This window comes from Plectrocnemia conspersa, unplaced genomic scaffold (assembly GCF_051122295.1).
Source record: "Plectrocnemia conspersa isolate PC_06_02 unplaced genomic scaffold, ASM5112229v1 ptg000013l, whole genome shotgun sequence".
Classification (NCBI taxonomy): Eukaryota; Metazoa; Arthropoda; class Insecta; order Trichoptera; family Polycentropodidae; genus Plectrocnemia; species Plectrocnemia conspersa.
The window spans coordinates 13,729,177-13,753,341 of NW_028277177.1; the positions used below are offsets into that span (position 1 = coordinate 13,729,177).

Here is a 24,165-nt window from a genome sequence, read left to right on the forward strand (position 1 = left end):
CCTTTTTTTATTATTTTTCTGTTTTAATGTTCGATAATTAATTTATATTTGCACTTGTAAATACTCATACCACCATCAAACAAATCAATAAAAGTTATAGATTTTAGGTAGATATAATCCTACATCATTATTAAATCGGTTTTTGCATATATTTTTTATAAATAATTTAAGAATCATCAAACAATATTTGTTATTATGCCTCTACATATATTTATATATTTTATATCATACGTGACAATAATAGGATTGTAAGGTAAAGGCAAATAGAGAATCGTATTCTGTGGATTTTTCAACTTCTCCATAGCCCTGATAAATACAGACCTATAATAAACATCAAGTGACAGTTTATAAAATTGGGAGTTCATAAAAATTTGATTCATTTTATACAATTGTGTAATTAAACTAATAATAAAATATTAATATTATCCTAAAAAATATGAACTGCTCGAAAATATTATTGCATTCTGTAAAGAAACTTATTTGGTGATACGAGAAAGTAATTACTTAAAACTGCATGTCAACTGCACAGATTCACCAGCAGGTACTAAATTATTGATTTAGATTTTAGAACGAAACAATTTTTTTTATATCAATATAAAGTTGAACACTTTTACTATTTTAATCATTAATGAAATATTTATTATTTCAATCGAAACTAACTTTGTAGTGTTCCATAAAAAATATGCGTTTTTTATATTAATAATCAATACTGATATATGAATAGATAACAATATATTTTATAAGAATAATAGTCTTCTATAAAAAAAATTTAATTAGATAAACTTAAAAATAAAATAAGTAGTGTAATATATAATCTTTATTTGATTTTTAATTATATCTATAAAATATTATCAATAGTCCTAAAAAAAAGTATCCAGATGACCACAAAATAATATCTCTGCACGTTTCGAGGTCAATAAATCGTTACAACACCATCGAACGACTTTCGCTTTCTTCCTATGTCAGTAAATATCACTTACAATCAATATTATCACATAAAAATACAATAACACGTAATATCATACATCTTACGCTATCAACCATATGGTAAAATACAATCTAATCGCTTATCATTCATAAACACTTCATATAATACGTATACGTTCATTTATGAATTATTGATGTTTAAAATACGAACAATTTGATTTGCTTGTACGCCATAAAACACAAATTTACTATTTATGTTTTATTTAATAATTTATGAAATTCCAAGAAAGTCTATTCACGTATTGATTACGACAATGGTCATCCTGTCGCGTGAGTCTTTATCAATGACCTCTTGTGGTAAAGTTGGTTAACAACTTTAATTGGTTAATCATGACGGTTGTATACTGAGTCATTCCTTTACCTAGAATAATGATACTATTTACTAGATATCTTACTATTCTAGAAGATAAGAATGAGTCGTCATTGCAAAACGATTAAAAAAATACTTTATGTATAACCAAATCGGAGTCGATTCTAAGAACTCACGATTGATTAATTACTACACGATGATCTAACAAGTACATAGAATAATGAAGTTGAATTGAATCACAATTGCTTGATTTAATAATCTTACAAAACAGAGTTAAAACAAATATAATTGGTTAACGCTTACTGAACAAATTAAACAAAAACATTAGTTGTAATAGTATGATCTTTAAATTGAAAGTGACAATATTTTAGTTAACTTATTAGTTTATTATGATCCGTTTTAAAATCCTTGCCTTGAAAATATAGTCTTGACATAAACTCTTGATAGATATAGGCTAATTTTTATTATTGCACTATAACAATTTATTTCATTACAATCTAGCATGAATCATACAAATTAAAAGCAAAATTTCGCAATCTATGTATGCTGGAATTTATTATGTAGTAGTGGTAAAACAGTTACCTGTTTGAGTTAGATATATAGAACATGAAAGTTGGTTTTGATATCAACAGATGGCTCAGGTACATGAATATGGATAATATACAAATATATTTTTAGTAATAAATATACTGATTACTTTCTTCTTTTTTTAGAATTTTAATATTTTTCTTATTAAAAAGCAAAACTTGCTGTACCGTGATTTTAAGATTTAATATTCATAAACTTTCTATTTAATAATTTTTAATAAGTTATAAACAATTTGTCGGAACCACCCATAATCATTGCGAACATTAAAAGCTTAAATTAATAATTTATTTATTTGTGAGATTTTCTATAAAAAAATTCTCGCTATGGTCGAATACGTGATGTTGTATCTGAGCTGTTATCCATTACCCGGTTTAAAGCACTTGAATCAAAATGGTTAATTTATCAAAATAATCGTGTTTTATTTTACTCCTTTGATAATTGTCCTCCTGGAACGAAAATTCCGAGATGACCCTATTTTTTAGTGTCCTGCTTTGATATTTTCAAAACCTGGTCACCTTCCCATATAGATGAACAGTTGAATAATCAGATTGGATTGTACCCGTATTTAGATCATAGAGCCACGATATTATCTACGTACACACTAATATCGTAAAAAATGGTAGGATACTTTTTTCGATGGCGGTGTACATATACACCGCATGAGACACCGACATCAGCGAGTGTATCCGAACAAATTATTGAATTATTTCCGAGTCCTGCACGCACGCAGGTGATACGACTTGACCCCCTCGCATTTAGGGTATGAGACCGAGCCCATAGCTAGACGAATTGTGATAATTATAAGTGGGCCGATCCCGGCGGCACTGCAATGCCGGGCCAACCCGCGACAGGAGTGGAGCAAGCCCCGAACATCCCGTCACTTTCCAAAAATCAGTTTAATATACTGGTCCCGCAATGCGGGAACTATCAGATATTAAGCTGATAAGAACAGATACTACACTTTGATCTTAGCCAACAGGCCGAGAAGCGATAACTCAAGTGGCACATCAAACGGTATTTATAGCACGTAGCACAGTTTTTACTTGCGAGTATCGTAAACTACTAGCGCCATCTATTATATCTAAATTGAATAACGAATAAAATTAAATAATTTATATACTAACATAAAATTACAAATCAATTTTTTTCAGTATAATTAATCAATAGTAAGTATGTATTATTTTACATATAATCGAGTTTCTGTTTTTTATATAAAAAAATATGTGGAATATATTTAGGCTTACCATAACTATTAAACTCTATACTGTAATAGCTAAAAATAGTTCATCTCAGAATTTTTTCTTAGTTTGGGATGCTAAGAGAGTTAAAAAAAGGTCATTTTTTGTAAAAACAAGACGTATGATGAACCTAAATATATTGAATGTATTAATATATAGCCTTATTTACACCAAGGGCCATTTGGATATTCATAAAACTATCTGCGGGTCCATTCAAAATTCTAAGCTATAAAGTTATCAACTAAAAAAAGTCTGCTATTTTTTATATCAAACATTAAATTGTAAAGACCGGGAGAAGAAATCGGTTGGACGAACGATTTGTTAATTGGTGGACTTTTGTATTGGCTCTGTCTGTCCCTCTCTATCTCTCAAGATTAAGTGCTGTCGCTTTATTTTCTTTCTATATTTATATACATTCAACCTGTGACGCAATTCACTGTGACACATTTCATAAGATAACAAGTACAGTACCGTTTTCGGTATCAAGTACACTATCAATTCGTCGCATCAATCAATCCAATTGCTTCACTCAACCTGTGACGAGTCCCAATGGACAATAAAAAGTTAACAATACAGTATTGTTTTCGGTATCGAGTACATTATTGATTCGTGGCTTCGTTCAAACGAATGATATAAAAATCAATCCCTTGTTTGCTCTGATAGCTTCACTATAAACAAATTATACAATATTAGGAATACATTTATATTATAAATCGACTCTCTGCAACGGTAAGTTCTGAAAATAATTGTTCGCCACAGTATCGTTGCTAAATAACAAAATAATAAATAAATGACAATTGATTCGTCAACATGAACTTCACAATTCGGAATTTTATGCTTTCAAAATATATTGTCTAAATATTGAGTTAAATTAAAAACAATAATTTAATTTAATTAAAGAAAATATGTACGTAAATGTAAAACAGAACATTTTAGATTGAGAACCACGAATAACACATCTAGGTTTTGAGCGGCTGGCACAGATTGCTTAAAAAATTGTTTCTGAAATCCATCGATGGATTAATAGATTTTACGACAAATTTTAGTAATTTAACAATTCCAGGCCAAATGGTTACGAATTAGTAAATATTTTCACAGTAATATATTGATAGAGTAACTAATGAAATAAAATAAAAGAATTTTTTTAATCAATTCAAAATGGCTTAAAAAATAGAAAATATATTGGGCATGACATATATGCTTTTGGACTGTAATGGTAAAATCATCTTGGGCATGACATACATGACTTTGGACTTCTAAATGCTAAAAAAAAAAATTGTTTTAAAAAAATAATCAACAAGTGACTCACAGTGAGCTTCCCATAATATTTCTTTCGCCTACAAAAAAAAACCATAGCCAGTGGACGCCACAACAATAAGTTTTTAGTAGGTGATGAACCAATATTATTCTACTGTGTCACATATTGTTTCGATTCAGGTAGGTAGTGGTGAAAGCATGTCTCATAGTAGTATAAAAGTAGTATAAAATTTTCAATAGGAGGTTTGTGACAACTCTTCCTCTACCCAGACACAGATAGCATATTCAAAAACGTAACAATAAAAAATTTTACATTCACATAATTAAGAAAATAGTTTATATTATACACTTAAATTTGATTGTATATCAATTGCACCGAATAAAGAAATTGTTTTTTTTAGTAGTATAAAAGTAACGAGATTAACTTCATAATGAAGTCAAATTTCGTCGAATGTTTATCGTGGAGTCGGAGTCTTAAAAATCGACTGATTTTTTTCTTTAATAAATATTTTTTTTTGAAATATGTCACACATAAATAAGAAGATTAAGATTCTTAAAAAAAATATAATATAAAATAACTATAAATTTTGAAAATGCAGACACGACAATTTTTTAATGATCTTTTAAAAAAAATTTCTACCTTTTTATATAATTTAAAAACCGTTTGACAATATTTTTGTCGCTTTAAATATGTAACATTGCTATTAACGTTCATCATTGTCGAAATCATATAAATATCAAACAATAACACTTCTAGTCTAAAACGTTCAATAGTTTAATGTTTGGACTCTTTACATATTATCAAATACATATTTACACTAGCTAACTGTGGACAATACATAGTTTAAACATAATAATTTCTGGTTTATATGCAATTTCACCAATGTGATTTACAAATTATAGCATTATATAGTAAATTCTCAAACCATTTAACACGCAATATTTAATAGTCGAGTATCAAACCATTATTTTACAGATCAATACCTTTTTTAGTTAAGAGATGTCGTATAACATTAAAATTAAATAATATATTTAATTTATTGTATATTTTTATCTATCTATTTTTTATTAGCTAAAAATTATAGTTAAATGTTAAAGAATGCACTTTAATTTTAAGTTAATAAAACAACAATAATGCGTACAGAAATCGTTAAAAACATACCAAAGATATTGAACATTTGTCGGTAAAAATTTGTAGAATATAATTTAAATATAAGATGCTACCATTTTAAATTTATAATAAGTATAGGCTAGATAATTATGTTAATTTTATTTGTAAATAATTAATATATAGAAATAGTTGATGGTATAAAATATGTAGGAGTTATAATGCATAAACAATTTAGTCTTAACGTTGGCTGTAATTATATACCTAATAAAAAAGCGATAGAAAAATAAACTTTAGTTCCTAGATCTCTAAATCCTAGACTCGAAGATATCTAAAGTGTAAATACTTGTATTATATTGTTTAAATTGCATATGTATTTCTTGTACTTCGTTCCAACACTGCGATAAAAATAATTTTAGAATTTTCAAAAACCAGAAATTTTAGTTTGGCATCTGAATGTCAGGAGTTGCATAGCTTTCAGGATTGTATATGAGGAAGCGATATAAATGCCGTTTGCAACAATTTTTGAGAATTAAAATTTTTCATGTTCATTAACTTAATTGTAAAGAAACTGAATTCTGAAGACAGAATTCATATTGCCATATCAGCAAAACTTAATTTTTAATGAAACAAAATCTTATCTCAGAATACGATGCTGCGAATAAGCCATTTGAAAAGTTACAAAAACAACGAACGAGGGAGACGGAATTGTGATTATGTATAGCAAGTTAGAACGAGATAGATGCCCGAGGGTGTAAACATGTGATCGGTCGCGTGGAGCTTGAATCTTGTCAGTTTTCGTTCTGCTACGATCGGGTTCAGACGTGTCGGGCGCTCGAATTGTTGCAATCGTTTCGTCGTAACTATTCGTTAAAAAATCCCAACATAAAAACCAAGACTTTCAAAGTGTTTTAATAATTAAAAATAATAATGAATAAGTTCTAATTCAACTTCAAGTTACTAAACAATCTTTCAAAATTGCAAAAATAACCAAAAAAGTAAAAATGGCTGAGGAAACGTTCCACGTGCCGGACCAAAACATTGAATACCACATCGTAAGATTGATGGAAAAGTTGGAAAATCTACGATGCGAAAGCAACGGTTTTTCCGGAGGTAGCACCACTTCCGTGAATCTGGAAGCTCGCGTCGAACTCAGATCGCTAGAGCTTTGGCGGGCAGTCATCTGCGAATGTTTGGCAACTTTCTTCTATGTTGTGATTGTGTGTGGATCGCCCGGGGCAGTGGGGTCTTCGGCGACCCCAGCGATAGTTTTGCTGGCTACAGCCTTGGCGGCAGGGCTGGCTGCTGCGACCCTCACGCATTGCTTCAGACACATTTCGGGTGAGAATTTATATTTAAGAATCGTCTGTATTTATGTGCAGCCGGCGAATTACGCGCAAATTGACATGACCTTATTTATGTGCAAGTTGATAAATTATATAAATCACGTCTGCGGTTGCACATGCCGTTAAATTCGAGATTTTTTTGTGGCATCCTTGGAGCAATTAATTTTAATGAGTGGGTGATTATTTATATGTATTGGAAAAAGAAAGCTTCATTGTATAAGCATTGTTGTGAAAGCTCAATATATATAATAGCAATATACATTCATACTATTTTTATAACAAATAGGTCACTATGTTCAAAATTTTCGCTGTGTGGAATTTTCGTGTGCGCAATTTTTTTTGCGCAATAACATACTACATAAATTTCCAATTTAGTTCAAAATTCAAATATGCTATTTTTCAAAGGCTAACATTCGTTAAAATAAAATATTTTCATGCCATTTTCATGTAATTGTATGCATAACAGAAATTTGCTGAAATATTGAATCATTCAAGCATATAGAAAATATCTACTTATGTATGTATGTACATATGTAGCTAAAATAAATAGCTTGAAGAGGAAGCTAAATAAGCGACATATTTCGATTTCCTCTTCAAATATGCTCATAAATTTATTTAATTTAATGTTATCTTTAATCATAAAGCTTCAAAATATTACTTGTAATTAAATTATATTTTATAATAAAATAAAGATTGTGTAAATAAAATATTATTAATATTGATAGAATCTCTTCACAAACATTCGAAAAACATTTCTATATGTCATGTTAAGAAAATATGATATTTCTTGTAACTTATTTCAAGAAGCTAATATTTTAACAAAATAAATAATTAATTTTAACAAAAAAGCTCTCTAGGGGTTGTGAAAGTTGTGAAAAAATAGAAGAAATACACCAATCAGAGAATATATGTATGATACTATCATCTTTGAAAAACACATTTATTGATATTATTATTAGTGGTATTAATTATTTTTTAAAACACATAATAGGGACTAATTTTCAGTAGATACTGACAATATATCTCTTAAAATTAGTACAAGATTATTGAAATATTTGTTTTTACATACATAATAAATTGAATTATGTGCTATTTAACTGGTAATTATTTTAAGAAATATGTGCATTTAAATAAATACTTTGTTCCATAAAACAAATTATTTGTGCATTTATGTAAGGTAAGTCTTCGTATTTTTTCTTCGAAAAACGAATAGTTGCAGAGAATTATTCATAAGGTGTTCACTGTTCTGACTAATCTGTCCAATAGTAATGCACAAACAATTTATTTTTTGGAAAAATTATTTTATATGTTGCTCATTTAAATTGTCCTCAATTGAATTAAATTTTATTTGTATTGTGGCGAACGATTCGTCATCCTCTTTGCCATCTTACAGAATATAACGACGTTTTTCGGAAAGAGAAAGCGTTGGCTTATCGAGTGAAATTTTAGCGAGTAACATAACTGAGAGGTTCCAAGAAACCCACTCCCTCCATCAAGTGCCAGGGATACCATTTTGGATCATCGAGCAGAGCTCTCTATTGGAGGTCTCTTAGCAGGCCAGCACCTTATCGGGTCTATTCAAGACTCACAGATCCTCCTAAGAGCGCTCCATATTCGAGGCATATTCCGGATATCGTCTCTATTATTGATTACTTTTTTTCAGAATTTATTATAGACATATTATTTACCATTAAAATACAAGTAAACCTGAGAGTAATATGTTGATTATTTTTTTTAATATTAATTAATTATTTACAAATTATTATTTTTTAATTCGCAAAGAATATTTTACTGGCATAATTTATTAGTAAACCAAGTATTTTATATTTATTTTTAGAAAGAGATGCTGACGCGTGAAGAGAAATAATGAATGACTCGCTTGAATTGGTCGCTGTCGTTTAAAGGGTTAAATTTCAAAACAATACATCTGTACAATATATGTGCGGTACATATTATAAATGCTCGGACTACTTAACGGACAAGCATACAGACTTAATCAGTATAATAGCACATACACATTGATGCTATTCAACAAATTGTTTGATATCCAATAACATACACAGTGGAATATAAATTTGAAAACTTTTCGAAAAGTGTAATCTACGCTTCGCTGTCCGTTTTGAAATCTGCCAGCACAGCATCCCCGGCTCGGTGGCGATATATTGCGAATATATCTCAAAACAAATGGCCATTCGACGCGGTCGCAGCACGCAATGTTTCCCGGAGCGCTTTCCAATTTTTCATCGGGTTGTCAAAGCTCCCGTTGCGAGCTTTTATCGGTTTTCCATCTCTGCGCACATCTAGTTACGGCCGAAATGAGAGATCGGCCCTAAAGTAATGAGTTCACAAGTTTCCAGCAGGCAGAGGTGGGAATAAATAAAGCGATTCCGGAAGCTTTTCGGGAAATAAAATGGGGATTTATCGCTGGCCACGCGTGGATTGACTCTGGAGATGTAATCAACGAACGGAGGAAAAGCGCGTGGCAATTTTATTTCGGGGGGGGGGGGGAAACTGACATTTCAATTAAGCGGACTATGTAGTAAGTAAAGTTTGTCGTTATAGAAATTAAAAGGAAATATAGGGGGTCTAAATGGGGGAAACTTTTTCGAAGGAAATTAATAGTGGATAGAATATTTATAAACGAGATAATAAAACACTGACTCGCTTACATAAGGGAAAATTGCTTTTATATTTAATTGTTTTATTAAAAACTAGCATTGGACCAAATTAGCCGAGAGAGCGGGGGGGAGGGGACAAATTTCCGGGGCCCGACTCTGGAAAAAATCATAGCAAGAATATACATATGTACAAAAAAAGTAAAAACCGACCTCAAATAATAAATCTGAACAAAATTACAGTTGTTTGCGATGTATGTACTGATGTATTTCAGGTATAAGCTCCTTAAGCCCTTTTTATACATACAATAAATAAAAGGAGCGGAACATTGCCTTCAAAAGCACCCACTTTCTAGGTAGTACTTTCACAATAAACATTAACGTTTGTTTAAAAATAACATTTTAGCAAATATGTAATCGATATTATGTATAAATGGTTATAATACGGTTAATTCACTTTAAATAGAATGTAAATACAACACAAAAGCATTTATTAAAGCATCAATATTCGGATTCCAAACGCGTCTAATTTTATTTTATTAAATATGTAAGAAAAAATGTATAGAAAAAAATATCCAAGCTTTTTCAATTTGCAGATCAAAGCCGGCTTTAATCTGCAAATGTGTATATGACTAAATAATAAAAAAAAACGAGCCAAGATTTTTTTATATTATATTATAATATAAAAGACTGAAAATTTAAGGAAGAATCTTCGATAACTTTGTAAACGATTGGTCTTGTAGTCGGACTTTAATTATAAAACCTCAAAATTATTAGAATAGACCATGGTTTCCCAAACTATGTTCCGCGGAACACTGGTGTTCCGCGGATCCAAAATATGTGTTCCGCGGAGCCTAAATAGATATTTCACAAGAATTTAGAGTAGATTAAAAAAATTGTTAGTCTTGCTAATACATAAAAATTGTTTATAAATCTGATAAAAAAGCTTGAAAATATGTGTTTAATATTCAACATTGATGTGTATAAAATCTGGAGGGAAAAGTTTCATAAGTCGGTGCTGTTTTTTTTATCTTTAAAATTTGATCGTATTTAAACAATATTTTTTTTGTTAATTAATCACACGATATTAGTGTTTGTTATACGAATTTTATTTATGTGACTACATATGCTACTAGCAGTCACTGTATTTTGCATAGGCATGCACTGTTGACTAAAAAAATTTCCACAAATTTAAAAAATGTTATGAAGTAGCCGTGAAAATGATAAACTATGTAAAATCTAGACCACTTCAATCCAGATTATTTAAAATTTTGTGCGATGAAATGGGTAGTGAACATGAAGCACTTTTATTACATACTAAAGAGAGATGGCTATCCAGAGGAAAAGTACTATTAAGACTTTAGGAACTTCGAAATGAATTATTAGTCTTCTTGAAAGCACAAAATAATTTGCAACATCATTTTATAAAATTTTTAACAAATCCTTCCTGGTTGATACATCTGCATATCTGGCGGATATTTTTACAAAGTGAAATGATGTTAACTTATAATTACAAGATATAAGTATTACAATTTTCAATATGAAAGATAAAATTGAATCTTTTGATAATAAATTACAATTTCAGATTTTATCGGTTGAATCTAATAATTCTGATTGTTTTCCTGTCTTGGATATGAATGTTTAAATGAATTGAATTTTCAAGTAGATAAAAAAGTTTCACAAGTATTTTTAGAACACCTATATTACTTGAAAATAACTCTTTCGAAATATTTTCCGAATACTAGTAAGGACGATTCCTGGGTTCGGAATCCATTTTCCGTAACAGTAAAACCAGTGGGCTTAAGGGATTAGGAGAATTTAGTTAATGACTCTGATTTGAAACAAAATATCAACCATTAAATAATTTCTGGGCGAGTCTGACTGACGAGTTCCCCAAGGTGTCAAAACAAGTTCTGGTTTGTTTACTTCCGTTTTTCACGTCGTATTTATGCGAAGTGGGATTTTTTAAGTATAATGCAACAAAAACAAAATACAGAAATAGACTACACGCCACGGCAGATATGAAAATACAACTAACCAAAATTTTGCCTGATATAAAAAAATTGTTATTTAAAAACCCAAAATCATCAGTCAATAGGAGTTTTATTTATTTGTGTTTTTATGTTTATTAAATAAATTTAATAAATTTAATAACATTTCTTTAATAACATGTTTTATTTTATTATGAATTACCCAGCCTAAAAAATAAGATAAGTGTTCCGCCAAAATTTTCGGATTTGCCAAGTGTTCCGTCGCTGAAAAAGTTTGGGAAACCCAGGAATAGACGATTGATCACAACTATAATATATATTGCAAAACAATTTGAAGAAATCAGAGATCGTTAAGGACCTCGAGCATATTGATTTAAAACTATATATATCACTCACTTACGTATATCACTCACTTACTGTATTAATTCAATTTTATATCATTTAATTAATTGCGGTATATAAAATTCGCGCCGCAAATAGTAATTTTATTTCACATTTCATTATGTTGAATTTTTAATACCCAGGAGTATTTATTATGTTTTTCAGTAACATAGCTTTCACGTTTTCGACTGAAGCTCAAGCGAAAAAAATATATTATGAAAAAGCTCGTCTTTTGAAATTGCATTTCTGCTTTGAATAAAGTAGTATATTTTTTATATATATATAAATAACAACAAAGCTTTTGTATTGTGTATTTTTTACCACGTTTAAAACAATAATTATTATTCTAGGTACGTTTTAACTTTAATAAACTATGTACAATAAAGCAATTTAGGTATCAAAACATGTACCAAATTTCATTATTTTCATGTTACTTTCAATTTAAATCAAAATTGTGTTATCAAGCATCTGTTGAATGTATTTGCTTCGCATGCTACGCAAATTTAAATCAAATTTATTCGTATACACAAGAAGGCCTGAAAAATACCGAAATGAGATGTTTTTTTTGAAGCTTCGATTTAGAAGGAATAGATAATTTTAGCATCCTACAACAAATTCAGCATTTCGCAGAAAACGTTAAATAACGAAAACGTGTTATTTAGTTAGATTTTTAAAATATGGAAATTAATAATATGGTTATACTATATAGGAGAGTTAATTATTATTTCCTCAAGTCTTAAATTATGGTGTTGATAAAAGATTTACGTATAATTTTTGTTCGAGTTCAAACTGAAACATAACGCGGCGCAACATTAATTGTAAATTGGCAAAGTACCTGTTTGTTAGGAAAATGCAAGGCGTCAACAATTTCGTACTGGCGTTGAAAGTGAGCCCCATGGAAAACTTAGATTAGCTGTTAATATAAAAGAAGCACTGATTTTTGAAAAAATAAAAATGATTAAATATATAAATGATTTATTGACTCGGTTGGCAACACTACCGTTACCACAAATATGCGTAACAGTTTGTATAGCCTTAGTAACAACGACGTTTAGCTTGTAGCGTGTGTTTAAAAATTATCATGTAAATTCCTAATCCTGTAAATAGTAATAGGCTCAATTCAGTGCTAACAACTTGTAAGCTATTTACTAGAAAAATACAACTTGTTTCTGTATAAGGTTATTAGCGTTATTTACTAGAAAAATGTTTTATCAAATACTCTGGAATTTAAAAAAAACCGTTGAGGTATGTAATGTCTATGTTGAAAAATAAATTGAGGCGTGTTCTATATGTATTATAGGTTCACTGCTCTCTCTTTTTCAGAACTCTTTGAAATATATGTTATATACTGAAGACCGGAAGCGGTTTCAGAGTATTCGCACCAATGTAAACCTGGAGTCTCCTTAAAAACTACGATCGACAATCGGCGGATTTCACTTACAGGTTAGACTTACGGGTGTTTTAAGCAAAAATACTTCGATAAAGATTTTGTATGCACGTCGCGTGTCAATTTTACAACTTATTGCCGACTCGCGTTTTGTACGATACGCTAGATCAGTGCTCTTCATCCTTTTTACATCCGCGGCCCGGCGAAAATGGGAAAAATATTTCGCGGACCGGCGTCAACCAAAATAAAAACCAATGTTAGATAGAATATTATTTATTTAATGCTATAAAATTACAATTTTTTGTTAGTGTGACATTTGCTGCTGCTTTTTTGCAAGCAAATTTGATATACGTGGTTGCAGCGTGTTTTCTGAGAAACGAAGCGCTGAGCTGAACATCCAATCGATTCCTCTGTTTGGTTTTTATTACTGACATAGTTGAAACAGTCTTTTCACACAAACATGAAGTTGAAAAAACTATCAAGGCTGAGTCGCATCAGTAGGGTGTGAAAGTTTGTACGGACCGGCAATAATTTCTTGTGGATTCCAGGTTGAAGACCACTGCGTTAGATTGTAGCGTTATCGAAAATAGCTTCATTGTTTAAATTCTAGACTCTAGAATCCCAGCAAAATTAAGTACTCATTGTAGTAAAAGAGTATCCAGCCGTATCTTTATTTGTATCTTAGTGCCTTTTCTAGGAGCGAAATACAATTCATTACATTCTTGCCGCAGCATCTATTCAATGAGCATTTTTTTAAGTTGGGTGCTTACTATTTAGCTTAAAATTTTGTTGTTAGAGGTCTGAATAAAATACATCATTTTATAAAGCAATAGTTTTATGTCATGTGGGTATAAATATTTTTTAACGTTAAATGCTCATTAAAAAAATATTTATATAAAAAGCTATAATTAGTACGAATTCAATGTGAGGTATGAGCTCGCAAAGAACTCATGATTTCTTCGATGTTCGAATCTGTATTGAAAATCGCATAAATACATAGATACATCATCATCACATGCTGATTGTCCGGCAGTTGCTAAGAGACTGAGAGAGTACGCGATCTGCGTCGCATCGCTAGGCACTCAATCTGCCGGCTATTGATGCGTTTCATGAATGAAGATACATTTTGATAATTTAATTTTATTTCGCTACTATACTGGAACTTTGCTTCTTGTTTAATAAAAGCCTTATATTTTATGTCAAATAAATTTCTTTGAATTTTGCGAACCCAAAAATGTTTCTCCCGACCTCTTCAAGGTTGGAACTCATGGTTTGCGCACCAATACCCTAAAGAGTCGCGATTGCGACCCTTGTACTTGCCCATCGCGGCCAGGTGGTCAGCGCTTGAGAACCTTCACACGACCAGTGTCAAACATAAGGTTGTTTTTGACAATAGCTATGAGAAACTGGAACAATTTATGTGATATGGTCCCAATGAAGGATTCAGATTTCTTTTAAGAAGGGCAATATTTTAAAAACAACATAATTTACATAAAATATTGTTACACTGCTAAGAAACATTACAACAATAAATAATAAAATTGCTTACATAAAAATAAGAACTAAATATAATACATATTTAGTTAAAATTAAATTAAAATCTAATCTTATATTTCCATTATTTGCAAATATATTTATCCCTTCAATATTTACATCAATGTTCCTATAAATATATATTAATTCTCTTGTCCAATTTAAAATAAATTTTCAGCCTTTCTTCAGAAACTTCTCTCCACTGAAACTACACTAACTGGTAATGTGAAATGAATGGATAGTAAAGTCCAAATAATTGGATAAATATCCTAGTTAAAATTGCCAAATGCTTTTTTCTTACTTTTGGATAGTTGACTGTTTCAGTTGCAAAATTTCACAAGTAAAATGAAATTTTAGGGGGCATAGCTCTAGGGGTGGTTGACCTCGCGGCCAATGAGACTCTTCGGTGAATCCTATTAGATTGTTTATTATGCTATAATTACAATTTTGACTATGGACGATTATGGCGTAACGATGAAGGTATGCAGGTGATGATGTCTCAAGGCTCTGTGGCTGCATGCGGCGAGTGTCAGGTGTGATCTTCAGGTCTGTCGGTGAGGGCGCGTAGCTGGTTCCTCCGGATAGCTGCTGGTAGATCTTGGCTCTCTGAACATCTCTTGTCTCGGGCCTCAGCCGTCTCGTATCTAGGACCGTCTGCCTTCTCCTCGCCGGAGTCCGGGCTTATATCCTTTAGGGGGGTTCACGCTAGCTGGACAATCGCGATTGTGCATTGTTCTCCTAGCCAATCGCTGCAGGGGCTTCTTATAATTCGAGAAATCGGATGTGTATTTTCTAAAGCAAGTTTTTTGCTTGGCTCCAGACTTTCGAATTCTTCGGAAAGGGTTTGCATTCTGGTGATTTATTGCGTCCGTACCGTTTTGTCACAAAAGGGATTCTCTTAACGACCCGCGTTGTGTGGTCAAAAGAAATCCTTCTTGTGTTTGTCTCATTGTTAATGAATGAACGTTTTTGATCGCGGTCATTAACAATGAGACAATCGCCCTTCTAAATGTGCCTATATGTGTGGTCGCCATAAAATCTAAAATTCATATATTTTTTCATGACTTTTTTCTGGGTCAGAAATAACTATATAATTTCTATTTAATAGCCGTTTTCCTTGGCGTAGGATTTCAAGCTAGCTATTAATTAGCTATTAATGAAACATTTTCGAAATATGTAGAAAACTCACAATCACAATTTTTTCCATGTATTTTAAAGTTTCAATTAGATTATTGATAAAATTTCGGGCATGGGATAAATATATGGAAGAGTTTTTAAAAATACTGATTAAAAGCAAAAATAAATAAAGCACAGAAACTTGACAACGCAATAAAATTAAATTCGTCAGCGTGTTTTACTTGAAGCATTCGAATCCTACCACTCTGAGATTTCTTCTAAAACTAAAGTTCAAAAATCAGCAAATGAAATCCCCCCCCCCCTTCCTATGGATCCGATATATATTTTAGACGTGCGCCATAATCTTTTTTTCTATATATTTATTGGTATAATTTAAAATTTCGAGTACATTTTATAATTGTTGGTGTCTTAAAGTGTGTGCATGTATATGAGATATATATTATATGTATCTATGTCTATGAAATATTGAATAAAACATTTTTTTTTATATAAACCTGCAATCTAGAAATATTTTTTGGCTTAGCTTCTGGCTTGACATTATTCTAGCGTGTATAATCTATAAGGTCAATATTAAAAAAAAGCGCAATTTCGGCAAAATATTAGATTCTCAATTTTTAGCATTGGAGGGAAGATGTTATGTAAGATTCTTGTTTATTAAAATATAAATAAATATAGGAGCTTTCGCTTACGCGTCGCGTTTTTCCCGTATATGCATACTAATAAGAAGTGACTTAATCCGCGATCCCTCGCTTGTAGGAGCACTTTTGGCGACCGGCAAAATTTATACATCATACTCGCTTGCTATTCTAGTACAATTTCACAATTAAGGCGAGAATTTGCTCGAATAATTTTGAAAGCCGCCGCCTTGAGCCGAGATAATTATATAGGCCAAACTTGTTCGAATCAAATCTTTATCGGGAGCAAGCCTTCAACTTTTCACTACTTACTTTCATTATGATAAATATTCGAGATTGTAACAATGCGGAAAATTTAGATTTTGCAAACGGAATGTATATTATGTGTATATACACAAATCTGGAGAACATCTGTCAAAAAAGACGATTATTAATGAAGCTTGGCGTTCTGTCATAGTCTTGTCGCTGTGATTGAATTTTAGTCTGAAATCCTGTTTTATCATTACACAATTCCCGAGGGAAGAGCGCAGTACTAATTAGACGTTGTCTAATTGAGTTTAATTTATGCCAGGAAGAAAACGTATTTTGTAAAAATCAATATTGATGAGTTTTGAGATTCTGTTAAATATTAATTTTTAATTAGTAAAGCATTCCAGAGTGCCAGGACTGCGTTAATTAAATATAATACAAAGGAGTAAACATTTTTTTATATCAATACAATATCGTATTTTTTAATGCTCAATTTGTTTCTCAATTAAAAAATAAGGATTTCTCAGCAAGGAAAATATATCTTAAGCATTTAATTTAGATTGACTTATTATTAATGCATTTGGCAAGCTATGAAAAAAAGTATTTATTCCAACTTCAAGGAATTTTCACCTCTACCCTTTTATTACTTTGGTATCAGTTTATAAATAATGATTCTGGATAATTCTTGCTATTGTTCATTGAGTTTATCTATCTTTAATTTATTTTTCATAATACATGGCCTTCCACTAATTTATTAATCATGAACGCCACTTCTATCTGCTTTAAATTCACAACTCTAATGCCTGCCTACACTCTCTGGAAGTTGGCTAAGGTTGGCCCAGGACAAGGTTACTTCGGTCGAGTTCGTTTCTGCCCGCTCTAAAATCTCTCGGAAGTTTGCGAGGTTACCGAGAACGGGAGGTAAAGTGGGGGTAATTCAGTCGACTTGGCCAGCATCGAGCGCTTCCGAACATTGTCGGCAAAAGAACCGGAAAGGAAAGGAGCGGTGAGATACTTTCCCTTTCGCTCTCTCGCGTGTTAAGTGACGAGAGTGATAGATAATGATATGGTGTTTCGCAAACTGAGATAGAACGAATAGCTCGGTTTAATTTCAGTATGCGCGTAGGCGTCCTATGGTTAACACGCATGACGAGCGCTGCATCGTGGTACGTGGTCAAATTATAATACCACATGCTTATCGTGGACTTTAACAGACTCTTACTGACATCTTTGAATATTTTAGAGCACCAAAGGGGATTCATTATATTTTTGATAGTATATTCTTCTAACAGATATCGTTATTTTATTTTTTTTTCATATAAAATTAAATAATTAAAAAATAATGAGTGGTACTTGATTTTGTTTAAAAAAATCGTTTCGAATATCCTTGTGTATTTTCCTAGATCGGTTTATATAAATGTCACACCATAACGAATTCTTATTTAGAATCGTTGGCGACAAATTCTAGGATAATCACAGATGTGGTGTTCGTATTCTGAAGTATCATTTTTATGCCTTATGGCATTTTGCAAAAGCCGACAAAGATTTTGCGTAAATTGAATATTTACGACAGTAAAGTTTTCACTGATATTGTATTGCTGAGTCCCACACAAACTTTTATAGTTATCAGTAGCGTTATTTTAATAATATGACAATTTAAAATTGCGATTATTTGGCACATTTTTCGATCGCGCGAAAATATGCCGGCTGTACGTGACAGAAGCCGCCGTTTGCGACAGTGTAGTCGCTTACTCGAAATCATAGGTCTCGACCGACTTCAGTTGTAACATCGGTTCGCACAACTTCCAGAGAGTGTAGTGCAGGTATAAGTAAGCGATGAATTTCAGCCGCAGTCTCTCCTAATATAATATAAATGAATACAGCCATTTAAACACCATGAAAAAATCGCTTTCATTTTTCATACTAATTTTATAATATAATAGTTACTCGAAATACAAAAACAATACCCGATGATAAATTTGTCTTCAAATGTTCTCATTCCGCCACGGATCAATTACATCGAGTTGTTAAATATATCCAAAAAGGCTTTAACAGAAAAATGACTACAGGAACAGTGTTATTGGATATTGCTAAAGCTTTCGATCGCGTTTGGCACGCAGGCATTATAAATAAACAAACTAAATTATTATTCCCGTAGCTTGTGATTAATTAATAAACTCATTTTAACGGTAAAATCTTTCAAATTAAAATTATTTATCAGCTTCCAGACACTTGCTGAAGTCCCGCAAGGTTCAATTTTAGGACCCTTGCTATCCACAATTTTTACTAGTAATTTCCCAACGAAGTCCCACAGAAATGATATTACCGCTTTCTTCGCTAACGACACGGCCATTCTATATTTTTATAAAAATCCTCATATATCAGTATTTAGACTTCAAAACAAAATAAAAATGATTAAAAAATGGGTCGACAAATGGGTTAGTGAAATTAAATGTATAGCATTTAGTCTAAACTAGCAAAATACTGCAAAGTACTTTAGGTCTCACTTTAGATTCTAAACTTTCGTGGAAATATCATATCGATAAAAAAATTTAAAAACTTTGACAACCAGAGCAAAACTATACATTTTATTTTGCCGCAAAAGTAAATTCTATATCAAAAACAAATTATTTATCTTTAATTCTATAATAATACCTGCAATTTCGTATGCTTTCCCGGTTTAGGAATACGCAAATAATACTCGCAAGTACCAAATAACATTTCAGTTATAAAATATTTCGTTAATAATCGCATCAAATGCTCCATGGTTTGTCCGCAACTTGATATTACACCATGCTTTAAAAATATTATAAAAACCCTAACATCGATAAATTGAACGTAAAAATCGCAAAAACGCATTTTAAAAAATACAGGTTCTTTATACTAATAATAAAAAAGTAACTATTAGTTAATATATAAAATTTAATATTATTTTTGTCCAGTACAAACATCTACTAAAAATAGATAAGCGAGTAGAGAGCATGGTCTAGGATTTGATACACATAAGTATAGTATTTACTATTTTTTAATCATTTAAAAATCATTATGTTCTTATAAATAAATCAATTGATGTTTCAACTACTACTCAAAGTTCTTATACAAATATAAATAAGCTTTCTCGTTACATTTTACATTATATATTTATGATGGTGTAATCCCTGTCTGTTCATTCTGACCATCTTTTTATGAAGTGTAATTTCGCAATTATAATTCCAACGCTGATATTTATTCATGTGTAAATGCTTTTTTTAATAACTATATATTTATTCAACGAATTTCACGTAAAATATATAAGACTCACAATAAGGCTTTACTTTTTTTTATGTACATTTCTTAAGAAATATATTTTACATGCATCATATGTAAATTATTTTCTCATGCTTCAAAATGACGACTTAATAATTGAAAATAATTTCCATTATTACACAAAAAACATATTTTTATACAGAAAATTGCCGAAAAGCGGTTGTCAGTGAGTCGTTAACTAAAGGCCAGAATATAGTTATTGCCATATTTGGACATAGCGATTTATCAATGTTCGGCGCAGATGAGTCGAGATCAGAACTGTGATGGCTGAATTGATTTTCATTGTTGCATCCAGTGACCCAAATTGAATATATGTATAATACATATCCAAAAAATCGTAGTAAGTTTAATGCACGTATGTCATATATTGTATTTTTTATGAACCGATAGAAAAAATGTAATATATGAAATACTAATTAAAGCTCAGATGAAGCTTTCTTCACTGATGTGAAAAAATATTTTCACTGATGTAAAAAAAATTACTGCACTACATTTTTATTATAACTAAAAATAAAAACACGCATTGCCCCTATCTAGCTCTAACAAAGCGAGTAGTTTTAAATGAGGGATGGAAAAAAGCAATGCAAGGGTGGAAATTAATATATGTAATACAATATAAGCTTTCATATTGTTTCATTAGTTTTTGGTCTTTTTTATTTTTTCTGAAACATATGCTATGGAAATCATACTGAATTAAATACTTATAAAAATAGCATTTAACCGTACAAATTTAATAATTCATAGACACTGAAAGTTACAATAAAATTCCACCTTTTCTTTACATGTGTGACGATGGACTAATTTTGCATGTGAAAGAAACAAATATATTACTTCATTTGAATGAAATATGATAAATCACTGACTGTTGGTTATTTTTTCTACATCAATAGAAAGACCCTGAATTTAATTTTTTATTTATTTTTAGACAGCTATAAGTATGTTTAAGATAAGCAAAAATTATTTATATATTTTGCTAAATAATATACTGTTCCAATTTCACCAGTTTTCTGTTTTCAATAAAACCACTGCAACATATAAAATGGTTAAAGTATTGCAATCAATTACGAGCGACATTTAAATTGCAGTTTTACCGCACTGGCGGGCAATTAGCTTTTTTGATATGCAAAAAGCATTTTTAATTAATTAATTAGGCAAAAATCGCTGGGCGAATGCAAGTAAATCGACATTTGTCGAGTTAAAACATGCGGTGCTGTTCGTAATTATCCAAACTGAAGCCCTGCTTTTAATTGAAGCTTTTTTTATAAAAGATAATTTAATTCAACGCACATCATGTTTATACACAGGTAAAAAAATATTAAGATGATCATATTATAATATTTTAATTTACAAACTCACGTTTCGAACATATGATTTAATATATAAGCATATACATGAATTCTATACGTAATATAGTTATGAAAATTTAGTATATGCATAAATTTCGGACCGATTTCGAAGTGCAGCAGCTGGTGAATGGCTGTTAAGTTGCATAACTTGATTTTAAACACATTTATGTAAGTCTCGTACGGTTGTTCCTTTTTTGTGAGTTTTAATGGAAACGATGTTGTTGTAATTTGGCAACCAATCCACATTATTATACGTATTGGACGATGGCGGTGAATGTCACGTAAATAATTTTAATGATTAATGTACGTTGAATAATACGAAATAAATCATTAATACAACTCTATCGAAACTGTACAATACGTTAAAAGTTATTTCATGTATATCACATATAATTTCAGAATTCTCTTAATATTTAACCGAAGCCCATCTCATTCAAAGTTTCCTACTTTTTGACAACTTTTGATTTGTTTATCTCAGAATCTTCCTGGACATAAATTAATATTTTTAATAATGTAAAATAAATCCATTAAGCTAATAATTATGAGGATGAATTCACAATATAATTCATTTCCTATGAATCATATGAAAATTATATAATCATACTTAATGAGCTTAATAAAATGTAATTAGGGCTTACTGAATGTGTATCAATGGTAACCATGTGAATTAATACATTAATGAAGCTATTAATAGGTATACCATATGAATAACAATATTTTGGTATCTTCAATATTTTTTCTTATTGTCCAATATTGGTCATAGAAAATAAAACATCGCAACAGTAATTTAAGTTTATTCAAATTTGTTGTGAATTGATTTACTTTTCAGCTTTTTATGTTTTTATCCTAACTTTTTAATGCATGCATAAAATCTATTTAAGAATATTTATAATGTATGCATGAAAATTCGATCTTACGCCTCAAGATTATCAGTTTAGCGTCTTACTGACTACCCTATTCCGACCCTTGGACATATACAAATTAAAAAAAAAGATTTTCAATTTATGGGCTTAGCAACGTCCATCCGAGAAAGTTTCGCATGTTTAGAGCTTCAATTAGCGAAACGTCGAGTTAAATAATGGCCCCTCTGGTATTAACCGAGAAAGGGTTTTAACTTTATTTTTCGAAAATTCTCATTAAGATCGACTTTTACGTATATTATTCGCGAGAAAGCAAATTACATCGCAACAGATTTCACAGAAGCGTTCAAAAAAATAACAGGCGACGTCGAATTGCGGTTCTTACCTGAGTAAGATGATCATTTTTAACTTTCTGGAGCTCCGCAGGGAATAAACGTTATTTCCCTCAACGCCACTTCTCAGAAAGACACGCGAGCACTGTCATAAAACTCTTTTTTACACTCCTCAAAAACATATTCCGCAAAGGCGAAAGTACCTATGCAAAAAATTAAATGAAAAAAATTTTGCCACTTATATTTCATTGAAGTGTATACGTATATTTATTATAAGATACATGTAACACTTGTATTCAATATTAAATATACACTATGTTCGTCATAAACGCATGTAATATACCGCTGTTTTCTGTGTATATGCTGGATAACTTTATAAGTAATATTTTTATGTCCAATAATAACTTAACAGGTGCGTGAGTAATAATATTTTATCGAATGAAATGAACTAAGGCGAAATCGCTCAATATTTCTTATTATATGGTGTTTGCTTCCTTTAGTGAAATGAAACTTTTCTACTACATTAATGTATTTTGCTAGTTTCCTTTACGGATAATAATAAAATATGATTTAACGATGAGATGGCATATTAATGTTATAAAATAAAAATATTCATTATAGTGTGAGTAAGGACACCAAGAGTGAACCTGGGCCATGGGAAAACTATGATTCCGGGCCTCATGACAAAAATGGCATTTTATATATTTTTTAACATCGTCATATAATCTCTTGAATAAATAATAATAGGTACGAGTTAACCCTTTCTACGCCACAAATAAGCCACCGTTGCGACATATTTTCTGAAATTATATTTTATGCGAATTATTTTAATTAGGCAGTAAAAATTATTAAAAATATTTATTTGATAATTACTCGTGTTTTCTTTGCTGCTCAGTGTTGTCATATTGCACTCTCCTATTGACCAAAATTCGGTTTGAATATACTTTGATCAGCCTTCTTGTATTAAAAGTACATAGTAATATCGGTAATGATAGCTATCATATTTTTAAAACATAATGTAATATTGATATGCAGACAAACTATGGAGCAATATGTGAGATGCGGTGTCTGTCTGTACTTATTATTTCGCTTATTTTCCCGTGAGAGAGTTGGCTTAGGTTGTATTTTGGATTTTTTTGAACAGCAAATAGACGTTTCACAACTGTCAAATTGAGCTTCATAGACATTTTAGAGCAACATTTTCGCTAGTAGAAATATATGTCTACTGATGAAATATATTTGTACTTTACCAGTGAAAATATAACTTTACCAAAATATACACATTCACTGTAACATTTATACACTGAATGTAAATAAATAATGATAAGTATGTAAATATAGTATATATTACTACTTACAGAAAAGTTAAAATCATATAATTTTATTAGCACCTACCAGATAATTTATATTTTCACTGATTAAAATATATATTTACTGGTGAAAATGTATTTAGATATGATTTTACTGAAATAACATATTTTAAAAAATATTTTTGGGATAGATTCGAGACTGTTTTTTCTAGATTTTCTCTTATAATAATCACATGAAACTGAATGTAT

At 30.6% G+C, this 24,165-nt stretch overlaps 1 protein-coding gene and 1 non-coding gene across 3 annotated transcripts in view; one reads left to right on the forward strand and one right to left on the reverse strand.

Annotated features, from left to right (window-relative positions):
* Positions 1–2,684: 2,684 nt before the first annotated feature.
* LOC148227347 (U2 spliceosomal RNA) lies at positions 2,685–2,877 on the reverse strand. Its single transcript, XR_015812157.1, has one exon. It is a non-coding gene; the product is annotated as a U2 spliceosomal RNA (small nuclear RNA).
* A 3,404-nt stretch (positions 2,878–6,281) lies between these two features.
* The window catches only part of bib (MIP channel family protein big brain), a 100,491-nt gene continuing 82,607 nt past the window's right edge, over positions 6,282–24,165 (forward strand). The window contains exon 1 of one of the 2 annotated variants that reach the window (XM_088201311.1): positions 6,282–6,829. In XM_088201311.1, the coding sequence (XP_088057437.1) occupies positions 6,493–6,829 (337 nt within the window). In that variant the 5' untranslated portion in view covers positions 6,282–6,492. The remainder of the gene's footprint in view (positions 6,830–24,165) is intronic. The other variant, XM_088201312.1, reaches the window with a different exon arrangement.